This window comes from Nannobrachium achirus, assembly GCF_963921795.1.
Source record: "Nannobrachium achirus genome assembly, chromosome: 18".
In the NCBI taxonomy this organism is placed as follows: Eukaryota; Metazoa; Chordata; class Actinopteri; order Myctophiformes; family Myctophidae; genus Nannobrachium; species Nannobrachium achirus.
Window position 1 is genome coordinate 41,264,993 of NC_137825.1, and position 19,289 is coordinate 41,284,281.

Below are 19,289 nucleotides of genomic sequence, written 5' to 3' on the forward strand. Positions count from 1 at the left end.
ACACACACACACACACACACACACACACACACACACACACACACACACACAGCGAGGCTAAACCCCATCAGAGGAAGGGATTCCTGCTATTGTCATCGGGGGTTCCCGCCCGGTGTCAGTCCTGACAGAACCCCAGATATATCTGTGTAATTACAACATGCACCAGGGCTCTCTCTGGACAAATCCCCCGCCTGTGCCAGAGCCTCCACACGGGCCTGTGTGAATGGAGACGGAGCCCCTGTGGGGAAGCAAGGAAGATACGAGGGAGACCACGAAGACACTGTGGAGAGGGGATGAATGTTGAACGCCGCATGCAGGGGCGTCACAAGGGGTAGGAAAGTGGGACTGAGTTACTAGGGCCCAAGGTGGTGGAGGGGCCTTAATTATTTTATACTTTAGCTATTGAAAAATAGCAGATGTACAAGCTCACAGCGCGGCACCGAGTGCCGCGCTGCGAGCTTGTAGATCTGCTATTTTTGAGAAGTCATGAAAATGTGTGCAAATCTTTGAATATATGTATTTTTTTAAGCGAACATTTGTAACTCAAATTTTGCTTCTGGGGGGTCCCTGGAACTCAATTTTGAGATGGGGTTCCGTGGCCAAATACATACCATTTTGGGGGTCCTTCACATGAAAAGGTTTGAGCTCCACTGACATAGAAACATAGGTTTTTCAAAAAACCCCAGAAGGATTTGAAATATACAAAGATTTTCATGATTTTTTAAAAATAGCAGATCTACAAGCTCGCAGCGCGGCACTCGGTGCAGCGCTGTGAGCTTGTATATCTGCATTTTTCAATAGTTAAAGCACAGGGGCCCTGCAGTGAATCCTTGTACCCAGGGCCCAGAATTTGGTGCGACACCCCTGAACGCCGCTGTGTGATGTGGAAGCAGAAAATAGACCGATAGATGAGAGAAAGGAGAGCTAATAGACAGTGCAAGAGAAGATAAGGAGCAGGGGGGATTACATTTAGCTGCTAAAGAGACTGGATTGTTGGAATGTGAGAAATGGGTGTGGAGAGACTGAAAGAGAGAGAGAGCGAGAGAAAGAGTGTTGTGAGTCTTGTGACTTAACCACTTAAGCTCTATAAACGTTGTCATACAACGAAAATACATCTATTGTACATCTATCTATTGTGAGAAAGAGAGAGAGACAGACCTACACACAAAAAAACATAAACTAGTAGAGAGAGCATAATAGAGGACAGATAGAGGCCAGCTGCTGCATGTGTAAAAAGCCACAACAAAGAAAAATAAGATCCAGCATATCGATGGACCACGTTGTTCAGTTACTGTACCACATACTGTGTGCATCTGTACAGTAGCTGCAGAATCATGGCGCGGTGAAAGAAAACTCGAGTCTATAGTTCATGCTTCAGCTGAAAAACTGCCCCTTGAGATTCCGTGGAGATATTTTGGAAAAATCACACCCGTGTGAAGTGGAGCTGTGTGTGTGTGTGTGTGTGTGTGTGTGTGTGTGTGTGTGTGTGTGTGTGTGTGTGTGTATTGCAGTTGATGCTCAGGGCAGGCTAGACTCAACGGCACCTCTCTGGTCACCCAGGATCATGTGTACCGATTTTTGTGACATTTGACGAAAATATGTAGGAAAAGGAGCAAAAAGTGTGTTTTGGAGAAAATTCAAGATGGCGGAAAATCTATCCTGACGCAAATGGGCGTGGCCTATATGGGGAGATGCGTCTTGACCCAAGGAATCCAGGGAAAAAATAATTTTAATTTTTCGACCTACGGTTCAAGAGTTACGAGACAAGTAGGCCGTTATAGCGCCACCATGAGGCAGAGTGGAAATGCTTTTGGGGATTCGTTGAGTATGCCACCCCCGACCTGTGGTTGAAATTCAGTGTTGACTGGACCTTTTGTTTGTGATTTATGGCTATTGTTTGCAAAACGGGCCCCTCCCGCTAACTTTGGAAGCCCGTTACGAACGAACGGAATGGACTATCGCAATATCCCTTGAGTATGTTTATTGCATAGGTTCATAGATCATGTGTACCGGTTTTTAAGACATTTGAAGAAAATATGTAGGAAAAGGAACAAAAAGTGTGTTTTGGAGAAAATTCAAGATGGCGGAAAATCTATCATGGCGCAAATGGGCGTGGCCTATATGGGGAGATGCGTCATGACCCAAGGAATCCAGGGAAAAAATAATTTTAATTTTCCGACCTACGGTTCAAGAGTTACAGGCCAAAACGTAAAGTGGGGTGTTATGGCGCCACCATGCGGCCAAATGACACAATTATTTTTTATTTAATCCTTGAAATCATTATGAACCTCCTCTCCAAGTCTTGAAACTCTAGCCCCTATGGTTTGCGAGAGACAAATAATTGAATGTGAGTTTTTGCGATTCCCATTATAAGTCAATGGGGAAAATTAATTCACTAATAAATTAATATCAATTAAACTATTGAACCTTTCTCTTAGCAAGTTACTAGCCCACGATTCCCGAGTAAGCCTGTCGATTTGACATATGGCGCGAGTGTTTGGTGGCAAAACTGTGGGACTAGTAGCGTGCCGAAGTTTAGGAAGTTCAGGCTACATACAGACACACACAGACACACAGACAGACAGACCCACACGGCCACGTATAGGGAGCCTGTGCTTCACACAGCTCCAAAAATTAACTTACATTGTTCGAAAAAAAAAAAAAAAAAAAAAAAGCAGATATGTTTGAGAACATTTGGAGTCCTTTTATTTATTTATTACAAAATGATACAAATGTTGGTAATCTACTGCAACAGGAGGGGGAGGGGGAGGGGGAATAGAATTGTGGTTAGTGACATGGAAAAATATATCCCACGTACAGTGATGGTATTGTAGAGCATTGGTTCTCAAAGTGGGGTCTGGGGACCCCCAGGGATCCTTGAGGAAGTTCCAGGGGTGTCACCAGCTAAATTATAGCCCTTATGGGTCTGTAACTCAGATTTCTCAGAGTTAAATTAACATTATATAAATTGGGGTCTCAGAGATTATATGGGGGTCCGTAGCCTAATCCCTAAATCCAATGTCAAACTGGGGGTCCTTGAAATTAAAATGGTTGGGAATCAGAACTGTAAAAAAAGATCTCTAATGGGGGTCCCCTGGCATATTATATTTTCAAATGGGGGTTTGTGGGCTGCTAAGTGTCAATTTGGGGGTCCTTGACATGAAAATGTTTGAGAAGTACTGTTGTAGAGGACCTTGAGACGGCCTTCAGACAACACTACAGTGGCTGCAGGAGGTAGAGAGCATCTGCATGGGAATCAGAACGATTCCACTTCCAGGTGGGTCCAGGGGCGTCAATTGGGTATGGCAGGGGTATGCAGCTGCCATACCCTGCGTCCAGGGGGGAAAATAAAAGTTACTTTTAAATATCCACAAATGTCTCTTTGTCTATCTGTTCTAGTTATTATGTTGTTGTTGTTACAGTACAATAACTACAAATGCAACATTTAACAAAATGGTCACTTTAACAAGGTATTGTGGCGCGTTTACTAACATGCCAAGTTTAGCTGTACTTAAACAACCATTCCAGGCTGCCATATCCAGCCCAAGAAACCGTAGAAACGGGGGGGAAATAGAATGTACTTCTTAAAATAAATGTATCATGCCTGTTGCTAAGGTATGGCAACAACATGACCAGTCATGTTGCCATACCTTAGCTTTTTCTGAACTGACGCCACTGGGTGGGTCCCCGGCTCCTCCTGGCTGTGTGTCAAAGTGTCCTTGAGACACTTTGACCTGGAAGTGCACCTGATCAGCACAGCAGGTTGGTGCCTTTGTGGTTTCCTCAAAGATATTTAATTAATGAAGATAGCTCATCCTCATTGGATCCACTAGAGTGCGACATGGTACACAAATCCTACTAATAGACTCCTAAGTGGGCGCCGGCTCTGACAGCAAATCTCGCGCACGTCCTGTTTACTGGTGCTATAGATCCCGCGAGAGTGTGTTGCTGGGACAGCTAAAGAGCAATAATAAAGTTGATTTTCTCAGTTGTTGTGTCGCTGAAAAAAGCCACTTTAGTATGACAATTTTGTTAATATTATGTGGCTTGTGATGATCTGGTCCAATATTTAGTTCAGTGACTATGGCTTCTGAACTATTATTTTGCTCTGTGTTCACGTTAGCTCTCCCATTGTAAATGAATAGACTCCAAACATGCTTCCGCCTCCTAAAAAGATATCTCCCTACGTCACACAGAAACGGGAAGTACAGGTCTTTTGCACCCTCTTGCTATCGCCCTCTTGGGTTTCCTCCCCCGGCTTCGGTCGGGTGTGAATGTTTTATGTGAATGGGTGAAAGTGACACACATTGCAATGTGTCTTGGATAAAGGTGATAAAATGCACCATTTATACACCACCAGTAAGACTCCCTAATCGGGAGATAAGCGACCGTAGGTCACTTATCTCCACAAATAGGGCAAAATGTACTGTTAGGTGTCTCCTCACTTCCATTTTTTTCTCACTTTTCTCACTCTCAGACAGAGATATCTACTGTATTCACCCACACCACTGGGTTACAAACCCATTTCTATGGCTAGGTATTCCCTTTTTACGTTTCTTAAATAATATAGCCTATATCACAAGTAAGACGCCTCAGGGTGGTCGCGCCTGTTACATCCCTATGTATTTCTTATTATTCTATTACTATTTTTCTCTATATTACTATTTTCTAGTTATCCTTATTATTACGTTACTATTGTTCCCAATATTGGTTGGAGTCCACATATACTCATACTAGTGTCAGTTTAGGTCTTGGCCTTGTGTTGGAGTGGGAGGAGACGAGACCTGAACTTGGAGGAGACCTGAGTGAGCTGAGCTTGATGGAGAGCTACACCCTGATTCCACCTGGTCCAATCACCTGCGGGGCCTCCCTACAAAAGCCTTGCCAGCCCAGAGCTCCTTGTCAGTTTGTTCCCTGCTGCCCATGAGGGAACATCCTGTCCAACATATATTGACACTCACCTGCTGCAGCTTTGGGAGCTACTCTCTGTAGTAGTTTCCCTCTGCCATGTTAGCGTTGTAGAACCTGCTTACTGCTTAGCGTATAGCATTCTTAACTTTGTGAGTTTTGAGAACTTTGGGAACTTTAGTAGACTCTGACTTTGTTTAAACCCACAACTAGGTTGTGGCCTTCAGCTAACATGTAACTACCCCTGCCAGCTTTTTGTAACAGATTCCTTTTTGATAGTTTAGCGTAGTGTAGTTATGTTAGTTTAGTAATCTATTGTAATTTTGATTTGGGTTAGGTTAGTTATTCTTTAGCTGTTAAAATATAAGGTTAGGATTAGTTACTTTTGATTGTTTCTTTTCTTTGCAGGGTAGTTCTGTTGATTTATTGTTAATTGTTTCCTTTGTTCCTTATTCATTATTTGTACATTGTTCCTCAATACTTAAACAAAAGAAGTTCTAAATAAAAATACTTCTTCCACCTACCCTTTGCCTTACTAATGTTGCATAACCTTGTACCCCTAGACTGGGGCATGTAACAGCGCCACAGTGATGTGGACATCAGGTTTTGTGGATCTCCATATATGGGCATAAAAGGGATTGTTCCCCTGGCATCACAGGGATCTCCATATCTCCATATATGGGCATAATAGGGATTTGTTCCCCCTGGCATCACAGGGATCTCTAACAGGGCATTATTAATATTGATGACATCAGGGAACTCCATATATGAGCATAAAAGGGATTCTGTTAGTGTGACATCCACAGTGAAGCCAGAGCGTGATGTCAGAGCGGCAAACCTTTTCTGGTAGATTGGTTCCCCTGACATCACAGTGACTTCAGAGCATGCTGACATCATGATGACCGTATACAAGTGTACACGTCTACACCTCTACACGTCTACACATGGACAAGCTGTGACATTTCTCATGGTAAACTGCGACCTTCGGTCTCAACCATTTTTGATGTGATTTTACATCATAGCAAGGTGACTATAACAACCCAAACCTCTACCAAAGTGGTATATTCCTTTAAATTAAGTAGTTAATTCACAATGTATTTTTGTATAAGGTTTGGGAAACTCTGTTCTAGCCAGCAGCCAGCATCTATTAGACCTGTAGGCAGTGGCAGCTCTCACTCACACCCTCGCCTACTTGGAAAACACTGTAAAAGAGGGAGGGACCTCATGACCATGATATAGCTGAATCTGCAATCTCCAACCGACAGCTACTGCATGCTGCGGTTTGAGTGCAGCAGTACGATTGTGAATCCAGTCAAATTGGACTGCAGTTGAACCCAGAAATATCACATTCATTCTGTCAAAGGGATCGCTTTTACGCACGCCACGCACGCACGCACGCACGCACGCCACACGCACGCCACACACACACACACGCGCCACGCACGCACGCACGCGCACACACACACACACACACACACACACACACACACACACACACACACACACACACACACACACACACACACACACACACACACACACACACACACACACACACACACACACACACACACACACACACACAGTCATCTTCTCAGAACGTCTGGCAGCAGATTCCCAGCCAGGGACAGCAGTGTTTCTGAGTCAACATCTCCATGGCGACAGGGAGGAGATGCAGACTGCTGCATGCAGGCTATCCTGTCACTCATGGGGGTTCATGTGTGAGATTGAGTTTACAAACTACGCTTACATTTCCTCCCTGTCGGCCCGTAAACCTTGTACGTCCCAGAGCTGTTAGATTTCAGGAAATGGAAAAAATAAAAATAAAATGTGTATATCGGCTGGTTCCAATGGATCCAATGTTGTTATTATTTAGTCACATCCTCTTGTTAATAACTCTCTTCATTGGTTCAACATTTATACACACACTCGCAACCACTTTCACTTTACAAGTGTGAGCTTGTAGATCTGCTTTGGCACTGTGTGTGACACAGTGGTATGACGAAGTTAAGCATTAATTACATTAAAAACAACATAAAAATTTGAAATATGTACATATGACATTTATGCCCGACAGCGACAATTTGAAAAAAGAGAGGCAGAGAGAGAGAGAGAGAGAGAGAGAGAGAGAGAGAGAGAAGGGGGGAATGGAAGATAGTCTGGAAGGGGTACAAACAGAGAAATAAGAGACAAGGATTAGCTGGGCACCCCAGTTAAATTAATGGTTACCGACCAAATGGAGCATTATGGGTTTTTTACTCAGAGAGTGTACAAACTTGTCCATTTGCTTCCATTTGAACACTCTCAGTTAAATTAACACTGAGGATTTTGCAGTTGGGTTATCAAATGGACAGTGGTGGAAAAGTACTCACATATTTTACTTAAGTAAAAGTATCAATACTGCAATACTGACTGTTACAAGTAAAAGTCCGGAATTCAAAATGTACTGGAGTGAAAGTATAAAAGTGTTGGCATCAAAATGTACTTTAAGTAAAAGTACGAAATAGCAGATCTACATGTTCACAGCACATTATAAGCTTGTAGATCTGCTATTTTCAAATAGCCAAGGTATAAAATAGGGCTAAAGTGGTTTATGTATGTTTTTTAATATTATAATTTATATCTGCAAAGTAACTAGTAACTAAAGTTTTCAAATAAATGTAGTGGAGTAAAAGTACAACATTTGAATTCGAGATGTAGAGAAGTAGAAGTAAAAGTACTGAAAATGTGAAATACTCAAGTAGAAATACCTCAAAATTGTACGTATAAGTACAGTACTTAAGTAAATGTACTTTACAGCATGTACTGTACACCACTGCAAATGGACTACTACATTTCAAACTGGTGGGGGGGTCCTTGAAATGTAAAAGTTTGTTCTACACTGTTCTTACTGTGAGTACTGTACCTGACCAAGTGCTTGCATCCCCTTTCATCATTCCCCTCTTTCTTTTTTTTGAATAATATGTTTATTAAATTTTCAAACATACATTATTGGACAACAACACACTATACAACACACAACACTATACAAGAAAAGGAAAAAGAGACAAACAAACTGGAACAACAAAAACAAAAGAATAAACATAACAAGCTCAGGCAATAACATGTATGTAGGAAAGATTAATACATGATGAGCGAAGCAATCAATCCCCAGCCCCCCCACGACCCCCTCAGAATGGAGAGGGCAGGCACCCGACCCAGATCGGAACTAGATTCACTGAGCACAGTTCAGCACCAGTCAAGAAACTTCAAGACAAGTGAAACAGCGACAGATAGAACTCAAGGCCGACATGGGAACCCTTTAAGCACAGCAGCAGACAGAGTGGGCCCGATGAATCTTAAGTAGGGGTCCCAGATTTTATAAAAGGCGTCTATCTTGGAGTGTAACATGCATGTTATGTATTCACAAGGAATACAGTCCATTATAATATTGTGCCATGATTTTTTGGAAGGAGCAACATCCTTGATCCAAAATAGGAGAATATTCTTCCTGGCAGCGAACGTTAACACATTGAATAGCCTCTTATGATTATCATTCCCCTCTTTCTGTGTTTCATAATCTCTCTCACAACACAGGACACACACACACACACGCACAAACACACGCACGCACGCATTTTTCTGCGGTGTACTGCACACCAAAGCCTGACTCAACATTAAAATTACATCAGAAGGGCTTAAAGTGAAACACCCTTTAAAGTAGTTCACCCCCAAAATCACCTTTTTTCTATCGATTAATCACCCCATGGAGAAAATAATTTGATTATAATAAATGTACCCCATTGATTCTGGATGGAGACACAAATGCATTTGTGTCTCCATCAAATTATTTTTTTAAAGAATGTGAGAAAAAAAATATATATATATATTTATTGAACTCAAGTGTCCATAGGGTGAGTAATCAATAGAAAAAAGGTCATTTTGGGGGTGAACTACTCCTTTAAGCCCCATTTAAAAATGTGCTGAAATAGTCGAGTTAAGAGTTCACAGTACGTAGCACAGTGTAATCTTGTAGATCAGCAGTATTTCTGAGAAAAAATAATTGTTGCCTAGAATAACATGCATGCCCAATATCTACACAGAGCACCTTCATTTTTAATTGTGAAGTAAGAAGAACGGGGGACAAAAATCTATTGCAATCCATATTTCAAAGATCTGGATCGGGGCCAGGTTTTGACCAATCAACAGCCTTCTTTCTGGTGCCATAACGGCCATTCCCTTCTATCCAATGGCAGCGGCCAGATTGGACGACATCGTTAAAGATTCAGTGTCACTGATTGGTCGTGATCCATCACGGTTCCATTCCCGCTGGCCTCCCGTGGAGGCACTCCATCACAGATGGACAGTGTCACAATCATTCAAGCTGATGTTTTCTGGGAGACTTTTAGAGGCAGCGCTAGGTGTAAATCCAAACTCAAAAACATGAGTCCAGCTCAATCACATTAAACACACTGTCCCCTGTGGTTCTGGACAGTCAAATCAATATGTAGTATGTACCTCATCGAACCTCTCTCTATGGCAGGGGTCTTCAACGTTTTCAGGCCAAGGACGCCTTAGCTGAGAGAGAGAGATGAAGCAGGGACCCCCAGATTCCATATAGTTTCATCGTTTGACAGCACAATCATCAGTGTATTTTGGAACCGTCAATACTTAACTCTCCCGCCGCTTCGAACGTTCACGTTCGCCCCATTTTTTACAGAACCTCGATGCCAATACGGCGCTCGTTCGGTTCGTTCGTCTGATGACTGTAAGCTGATGAGGCGTCGCGCGGCCGTCTACTGTAAACACATTTTCCGCGGTGATGGTGTAAAAAATCCATTATGCGTTAACATCAACGGAGAACAATTCACTTCCTTGTTGATTTTCTCTGGCTCTGAGGCTCTGTGGCCAGTGACTGGTCTTCTTCTTCTTCAACACATAACAGGCAAATTCACATTCATTCTCGCATGACGCCGCCCTCTGCTGCCTGGCAGACCAAAGTGCACTATTGCACAACCAAAAAATAAATAAATAAATAAATAAATGTCTGTCTGTCTATCTACTATAACGTCGCAAAGGTAAGCCGCTTTTTGATGGCGCCAGACCCAATAAATAAATAAATAATCTGGCAGTAGGAGAGTTAATAAACTTGACCTTTCATTCTGTACTTGCTCTTTTTTCCCCTCTACACCAAACCTCTTTGCCGAAAATAGCCGACAAGCAGTGAGCTTGTAGATCTGCTATTTTTGGCTAAAGTTCTCAGAATAGAGTTCAAGTGGTTAATGTAAAAAAGGAGAAAAAGATTTCTACCAAACAAAGATTTGAAGGACAACCTGTAGTAACTGAGGACCCCCTAGGGGTCCCGGACCCCCTGTTGAAGACCCCTTCTCTATGGATGTCTTTACATTTTGATGGCATCATATTTCTCTCATTTCTGTCAAGTCTGTCAAGGAGGTGTCTAATCAATAGAGGCCCGGATTGATTGCCCAAGATCATAGAAATTAGGGATGCAGCAATTTTTGATTAATGAAGTAATTGAGAAGCATACATATTGACATTTTATTACATTTTTGGGGGGGACCAATGAATCGAGTAAACAGTTAAGTGTTATTTTGTGTGTGTGTGTGTGTGTGTGTGTGTGTGTGTGTGTGTGTGTGTGTGTGTGTGTGTGTGTGTGTGTGTGTGTGTGTGTGTGTGTGTGTGTGTGTGTGTGCGTGCGTGCGTGCGTGCGTGCGTGCGTGCGTGCGTGTGTGTGTGTGTGTGTGTGTGTGTCATCAACGAAGATTTAACACTAAACAAGGCTCTAACTCGTTCTCCTGCTATACCATCAACATGTGGAACACCCTTCCACAAGCCTTAAAGGAGAGCAAATCCCTAGCCTCCTTCAAAATTGGTATGAAAAGTCACCTTCAGACAGCTGCTACCCGTGACTTGTAAATAGACTAAGCCCCCATGCTCCCCCCCCCCCCTTTTCTTTTTTCTGCCTTTGTATTTGATATTATGCTTTTGAAACTGATATTATCCTAGATAAAGTACTATGTTCTATCCGTCTGTCTTTCAATGTTATATGAGATACTTAAAGTGTGGTTCCTGTGGAAATAAGCCTCAGCTTTCTAGGATCTAATTTTAGTTGACCTTGTACCAGTGATTTGTACTGTCATGAAACTGTACTTTTTTTCTATTGCAAACTTCTAATAAATTCTTCAATCAATCAATCAATGTGTGTGTGTGTGTGTGTGTGTGTGTGTGTGTGTGTGTGTGTGTGTGTGTGTGTGTTTGTGTGTGTGTGTGTGTGTGTGTGTGTGTGTGTGTTGTGGACAGCCGTTTACTCTACCACCTTAAAAGTCTAAACTTCTCAAGGGAACAGGAAGACATGTTCACTTAATTCATCAACTAATCGCAACAACTAATTGTCTCCTATAGTCTCCTATAATGACATGCTCAAAATAGGGACACCAGGTCAATGAGCCCGTGAACCAACTGCTGAAGTAGGAGAAAGGGTAGAATTCTCTTTAAATATGACCAGTTCATCATAATGTATGGGTTGTTCTCCAGGAGTCAAATACTGGAAGCTAAGCATTTGGCACAAGGAGGGGGTGCAGTATTATTATACTTTATCTGTTGTCTGATCGATCAAAAAGTGTAATTTTCAGTATATCCATTTTAGCCAAGTCAATTCTAAAACTTTGGAAACTCAGCGTAAAAGAAGAAGGCACTTACTGATCAGCCAGGACTGTGGAGTGTCAGACACCAGTGTAAATGTAATGTAGCCTATCTGAATCTGAGGTCTATTACATCAGGTTCAGATTAATTCTGTCAAGATGACGAAAATGTGATGAAGTACGAGTATGCCACACACACACACACACACACACACACACACACACCTACACACACACACACACACACACACACACACACACACACACACACACACACACACACACACACACACACACACACACACACATCTAATGAAGTCTGAGAGAGAAGCAATATGGTTTTGGAAAAACTCACTTGAACAGTTGTACGATTACAAAAGATTAAAAAAAATTAAACATGTCATACAGTAGGCTATAGGCCTATAAAAATATAAGTCATAATTAAACGGTCAAAACAGTTATCCTTAGGATAGCCACGTAATCCATTTTTCAAAGCCTTTCACATTGGGCCAAATGCACATTCCACACAATGCACAATATAACAAATATCTTTTTAAAGGCAACATAAATAATCCAGTTCAACACTGATGATAATATTTCAAATAGGCCTATTGGTAGTATTGGCTGTTTAGTCATCATCAATTGCAAATATAATTTTTATAATTATTTATAGCATACTAACTGTGTAATTGTGTGTCACTTTATGGTAAGACTATACTTTACCCCTTTCTGACTACGTCTCACAGACTGTGAAGGTAATGAGAAACAATGGTTCCCTGAGACTCCCTGACTGGCCAACCAGAAAAAATCATTCACTTTTTGCTATCGGGGGTGGAGTTGTGCAGTGGGAGAACGTTGCTTCAGTCTTTTAGCACGGTGCGCACTGCGGAGCACGGCGAGCGTGCAGTACGGCCCCGCGTGACCATAGCGATTTCGATCATTATAATGAATAAGCTTCTTCAACAGACTAGTTCACATGAACAATATCAATGTAACTAAGAGTTTCGATTGGGTACATATATTTTAAATGTGCAGAATTACAATTAAAATACATTTTATGTTGACAGCCAGCCTATAACTCCACAACTTCCTACCCAAGATGCACTATAAAAACAATCTGCCCTGGGTATTTTGTACTACTTAGTAACAGAGCAGAATGGGGCGGGATTTGACAAACACTGAATTCCATCCAGTTCATTTAGCCCTTTTCAATTAGAACCGCAGTTCAGTCAAAAAGAGTGCAAGCTCCAGACCACGTCCGTCCGTCCGTCCGTCCGTCCGTCCAATACATTATTCTGCTGCAGGTCAGATACTGTACATTCAAATCAGTTTGTTTCACTTTTGCTCAGTCTATTCCCATTCCAGTCCACACAACCAACCCCTGCTTTGGCTCAGCACTATGAGAAGTCCCTGCATGGCACCCCGTGACTCTACGAACTGTGGCTGACAAGCTGACATTGTGTAGCACTTAGCTGTGACACCCACACTGGGAATACACACTACCATGTGTACTACAGCACAGACAACACATCTGCACCACCACTAGATGCAACCGCCTTTTTCAATAGGTTCTCAAAGTGCTAGCCTTTTTATTCTTTTTTGGTAATTATTGTCAAAATCTACTTTTTTTGAAGGGGTGAAAGCCGCTTCCAAGGAGTGGCTTTGTGTGTCCCGTACATGTCCATATATGGTCATTCCAGTCCAGAATGAACAGGTTTTATCTGTCCCGTACATCCAGAATATGTGTTCTGTCCCGTACATCCAGAATATGTGTGTCCCATACATGTCCATATATGGTCATTCCAGTCCAGAATGAACAGGTTTTATCTGTCCCGTACATCCAGAATATGTGTGTATCGTCCGTCCCGGTCTGATGATTGGATGATTAAAAATGTCCAATGAGACCATACTTTGAGGTTTGGTCAAGCTTCACATGACAATTCGGCCCTCCAGATAAAATCATTCATTCATTCAGAATTGGAAGAATGTATAGATCTAGAACACAGAGTTCATAGCTCTAGAACACATAGAATAAAAGTTCACCGCTTCACTTCGAACCGAGGTTAGATTTTTTAACTAGCAGATCTACAAGCTCACAACATGTCGCATCAATCTGCTATTCTCCCTATATTCTTTTTCTTTTAAAGCCATTTCACAATCAGACAGAGGCTATTTGGGAGTCCATGGCATGGAAATGGTTGGGGACCCCCTGGGGTATCCAACCAAGGGAAGACAACGCTGGGTGATCATTAGTTTATCACACACTCATGGCTATTATCCTTTATATCCTATGTTACAATTCCTGTAGGTGTCCCTGATGATGTCCCCCGCGCTTGTTGCCAACCAGTTCTCAATCAACCTGACTACAAAGGATTGACAATGAATTCTAAACACTTTCAACCTGGCATCCCTATTATGTCATTCATTCATTATACAGGCTATTTTCTTCTTTCATCACATCACATACTGTATGTGATGATGATGATGTGATGTCATCGAGTGACAACGTCATGACGTAGAAAAGGCAACAAAATGACGCTACTCGACCTGAAAGGACATCTCTGACAAAAGAATATTGTCTTTGTATGAGGTGTAACGTTTCTGTCACTTTGTTTACGTCTTCGTGTCTGACAGTCGACGGCTAATCTCTACAATCCACTCCACTGATCAGCTTCATCTTCCCCCGAAAATAATTTATTTGATAAAGATTAAGCTAAGGACTTCCTATAGTTTCAATAAGGTTTATATCAGTCAGTCTTGCAGACATGGGAGCTGTAACTGATGATGAAGTTATTCAAAGACGTCTCCTGATCGATGGGGATGGAGCTGGAGATGATCGGCGTATCAATGTTCTCCTGAAGAGCTTCATCACGTGGTGCCACTCACCACCTGGGACCGCGGAGGAAGGCTTCACTCAATACCAGAGGATGCTTGCCATGTTATCCCAATGTGAGTTCTCCATGGGGAAGACACTGATGGTCTACAACATGAACCTCCGGGAGATGGAGAATTACGAGAGAATATACACAAATGTAAAAGAAAACATTGCATCTGCACACGAGAGGATATCGGAATGCAAGAAGGAGATTCAGGGGGCCAAGAAAATTCGAAGAAATCGTCAGGAATACGATGCTCTGGCCAAGGTTATTCAGCAGCATCCAGACCGACATGAGACACTAAAGCAGTTAGAGGCGCTCGACAAGGAACTTCAGCAGCTTTCCAACATCAACGACAATGTGGATGCCAAGTTGGAGTTGAGGAAGAAGCAGTTCCATGTCCTTCTCAGTACCATCCAGGAACTACAGCAGACATTGGAGAACGACGAGAAATCGGACAATGAGGAAAACAATCAGGAATGCCCCATGGAGACTAATGGTGAATGCGATGAGAAGTCAGACAGTGATGAAAACAATCAAGTTGACCCCATGGAGTATGTTGAATGTGTTGCAGAACTCCACAAAATAAATGAAAATCCTTAAAATTTGACCAAAATAGTGAATTAAATTGATGCAAAAGGTGAAATTATCTGTCTGTGGACATACATGCCCATATGGAGATCCTGAACTCTCGTAATTTGTTGGGATCCGCGTCAATATGCCGACGGGCCGGTGTTCTGACCACCTAAACCTAACCCTAACCTCAGTAAAACTAACGCTGGTGAATGCTAACCTGGTGAATGTTAACCTGCCGACGCTGGTGAATGCTAACCTGCCAACGCTGGTCAATTCTAACCTGGTGAATGTTAACCTGGTCAGACCAGGAGGTCGAAATTACGGGCGGACCCCATTTGGTGTGTCATAGATACAGACATCTCCAAATAAACGAGTACAGATGTATAGTGTAAACTAGACCAGGTCAACCTGGTTGTGCCAGACCCCCTGTCTGTCATCATCATTTATGACATCATACCTTTTGTAGGCATGTCATCATCATGTCATCATCATATATACCCTTTATATAGAAAAGGGACAGACCGACATTTGCTTATGTAGGCCTACCCATTTCATGGGTCTGGCAATAATGTCACAGATGACTAATGTCATTGACTGACCTCCATTTTTGATCTCCGCTTTGTGCCTATTTCACCAACAGTAACACAGGGGATTTTGGAAGCAAGAATGAACTAGTGGCCAAACCTGGTATTTCAACCTGAACAGTATAAAGGCCGTTCTTGCTTCCATGGCAAGCCCTATAAAACTAGTGCACCTGCTCTTTTGGCACCAAGGGGTTCCCAAAGCCGTAAGGAGTGTATGTCTGGGGGAGGCTGCACTATGGTGATGTTGGCATACGTCGCCATATGTCATACGTAACTTTTGGCCAATGAGGAAGCAGCAAAAACTGCTTTTAGCCAATGAGGAGGCTGCATAGAGGTGATGTCATGAGAATGCTGCTTCCTCATTAGCTAAAAGTTCCTCCATAAACTCGGACCAACCACACTAATAATAGATGGTATTACTGATGTCATACAGTAGATGAATGACATCATCAGAACTGACAACAGCTACTGCGCTAACATCTTTTGGGCATGTCTCTGTAGGTGGCAGACCGTCTACATTTGCTGTCTGTGTGTCAACACCTGTGATACATTATATTGAAACACAAGTGATGAGACCACAGAGAGTTGGAAGCAAAACAAGCAACATAAAGCAAAGATGAAAACAGATTGATCAGCACATCCATGACTGGTTCTTTAGGGTTTTTTGCATTTGTATTTCAATTGTATTTCTTCTTTTTTTTTTAAATAGACGATCTGGCCCGGGCCGCCGGTGTGGTGCCATAAGCTGCAATGCCAGCCTAACAGCATGCCATGTCACTCCCTATCTCTCTCCCCATTTCATATCAGTCTACTGTCCTATCAATAAGGCATAAAAGCCCACACGAAATCGTGAACACTGTCATTCAACAAAGTATAAAAATAAATAGGGCTGCCAGATCTAACACAATGCGTTGATCAGAAGCTATTGTGCTGTGTGTGTGTGTGTGTGTGTGTGTGTGTGCGTGCGTGTGTGCACGTGCGCATGCCTGCGTACAGGTTCATCCCAGGGGAGAGTTCATATTGCTCTTGCTGCCTCTACTTTTCTTTCCATTTCAGCATTCTGTCCATCCTCACCTCATCGTCCATTAGTCTGTTTAACCTCTCCACTCCTCTCCTCTCTTCCAATTCGATTGTGTTCGATTCCCTTATACCTTCCTCTCTCTTTTTCTTGGTTGTCTTCCTACCATTCAATACTCCTCTTATGTTATGTATCTAAATTACCCATAATTATCTCTAAAAAGGCCCAATATTTTAAATGAACAAACCAAAATGTAATCTCTTTTTATCACCTGGTTTTCATTATGATCAACCTTTTTGTGCTAGATCTCTCGCTCTCGCCATTCTGCCCACAACACTCAGTGGAGGGTTTCTATGTGTGAGTGTGTGCATGCGTGCATGTGTGAGTGTGTGCGTGCGTGCGTGCGTGCGTGCGTGTGTGTGAGTGTGTGTGAGCGTGTGTGTGTCTATTGCAGGTCTACACAGTATAATTCAGATTCAGATAGATAAATCAATATCTTCCACAGTCATATCCAGCCCACACACCTCCCACTAATGGATCCTTTAACCTTAAAGCCTCACTGAGAGGCGAGGAGAGAAGAATAGAAATCAGAATAAGAGATTAAACAGGAAAGAGAATGGAAGAAATATAACATGCACAAAATGGTTGAAACTTACAGCACACTTTTCTCATCATTCTCATCAGCAGTTTTACATACTAAATTTGAGTTTAGTCTAAAAAACAAGCTTCCATTTCTTTTACTGGGGGAGTTGAGTCACAGCACAGAGCTCAAACAGATATGAAATGATTGATCATGGGCGTTTACTAATGGTTATTCATTCATCTTCAGCTGTAAAATGACCTGTATAGCATTCCTTAGTAACAACAACACATGCTAAATATCAGTTTAATCTATCTAATCACCTTGAGAGAAATGATCTGAAAGGTTTTATCGGCTTCATAAGCGCGGGTTGCCATGTTTCGCTGCTTGAAAGGGTAAGGCTGTGATGATGGCAGCATGCTGGCACAGTGTGCCAGTATATTTGGTACTTGCTTATTTTCAAAAGGGTGCTGGCAGGGTTACACGCTGGTTTCTGCAAGCTGACAGCCCACGCAGGCCGGATCATAGCATGCATTCAGCATTCCAGTAGAAAAGCAGGCCAGTACAGATTGAATGGAAAAAGCCCTAGCTGTGTGGCTACACTGGAGCCAAAGTGTAAGTATGGTAATCTCTATGATAATCATTAGACAGGCATCCACAACATAGAACCATTATTATTTGTCCTGGATTCAGCTGAGGGGGCTTTGGTTACAGCTCTGCCCGCTGGTGTGGCCGCAGTGTATTTGAGCTCACTTTCAATACAACAAGCTATTTGGTCCTGAGATATTTTTTCTAGCTTTATTAGGATAATATACCTTTTTATTTTCTTTATTTATCCCCAATGGACCATTCGCTAAACCCCATTTTCACCCCTTTCCCTGAGCTGAAATCTCCCTTTAAACTGCGTGGCTACATTGGCTGTGTTGTCGAACACATACACAGCTTAACGTCGGGAAGGTTACACGACTCACCCGCCCAGGGGATGGCAATAATACTAATCTCTACAAATCATAAAGGCTAACACAAATGAACGCGCAGCTCCGCAGTGATCTGGGTCTGATGTGTTTGTGCTGACTTGACGCCAGTGGTTACTTTTGCATGGTGTATCCTGAATCACTATTAGATTTATAAGCATGTTTATTAACACGTGTGTGGTTTAGGCTGTTCATATTTTGATAGCAGATGTAGATTTTGATAGCAGATTAAAGCAGGGGTTCCCAAACTTTTTTGTCTCAGGGCACCCCATGAATTTTAATCCGAAGCACCCCTATTATAATTTTCACTCCCAGCACCTTATATTTATATCGTCGTTGTCGGGTGGAAATGTCCAAAACCGTTCGTTTTGTATTTATCATCTATAAAATGTACTAAACTAGTGAAATGCGAGGCGTTGTGTGCTTGTAGATCTGCTGTTTTCACTAGTTTTGTGCGACAGTCTTTTATGATAAAGCAGGGCTTTGCTTTACCAAAAGACGTACACATTTGAAACTTGGAGATACGAGGTTTCTGCCCGACAGTGACGATATTTTAGTGATTATGTTGCGAGGAAAACGTTGAGATAATAGCCATTTTGGTTAGAACTGACTGAAAATAAGATATAATGATACTAAATATTTTTTCAACTGTCCAAATGAATTCCAAATATTATCAAATGATCTCGCGGCACCCCTGGACTGCCGTCGCGGCACCCCAGGGTGCCCCGTCACCCACTTTGAAAACCCCTGGATTAAAGTATATTGATGCATTTGTTTGTCTATTTATTAACTGCAACTAGGCCTTTTTGGTACTTGAAAACCCCTGTACGGACCGGACTGGTGAACACAACTCCCTGCCGGCTTTCCACCTGAAAACAACTGTGTTTGTTGGAGTGCCCGGCCAAAACTGGAGGCAGTGAGGAGGAACTGAACCCCAGGTGGGCAGGAACTTTATCGTTGTGACACCCGGACACCATGTTCTTGTAGCAAGACGGAAGATATGGCCTTCTAATGTGTTTTGACGATTTAATAAAGTCTAAATCAGATCATTGGGTTTATATGCAGCACCACATACCATCTCTTTCTCTCTCTCTCTCTCTTCTCTCTCTTCATCCCTATATGGATCCATTCC

The 19,289-nt window shown here is 42.4% G+C and overlaps 2 protein-coding genes across 2 annotated transcripts in view; one reads left to right on the forward strand and one right to left on the reverse strand.

The window, feature by feature from the left end:
- Nucleotides 1–19,289, reverse strand: part of ryr2a (ryanodine receptor 2a (cardiac)) — a gene marked incomplete at both ends in the record, with an annotated part of 292,426 nt that overhangs the window by 238,217 nt on the left and 34,920 nt on the right.
- On the forward strand, nucleotides 14,315–15,028 carry LOC308303798 (THO complex subunit 7 homolog; the record flags this gene model as incomplete). The annotated part of the gene is made up of 1 exon (XM_080748295.1): nucleotides 14,315–15,028. The coding sequence occupies one exon, from the start codon at nucleotides 14,315–14,317 to the stop codon at nucleotides 15,026–15,028; it is 714 nt and encodes a 237-aa protein (XP_080604421.1).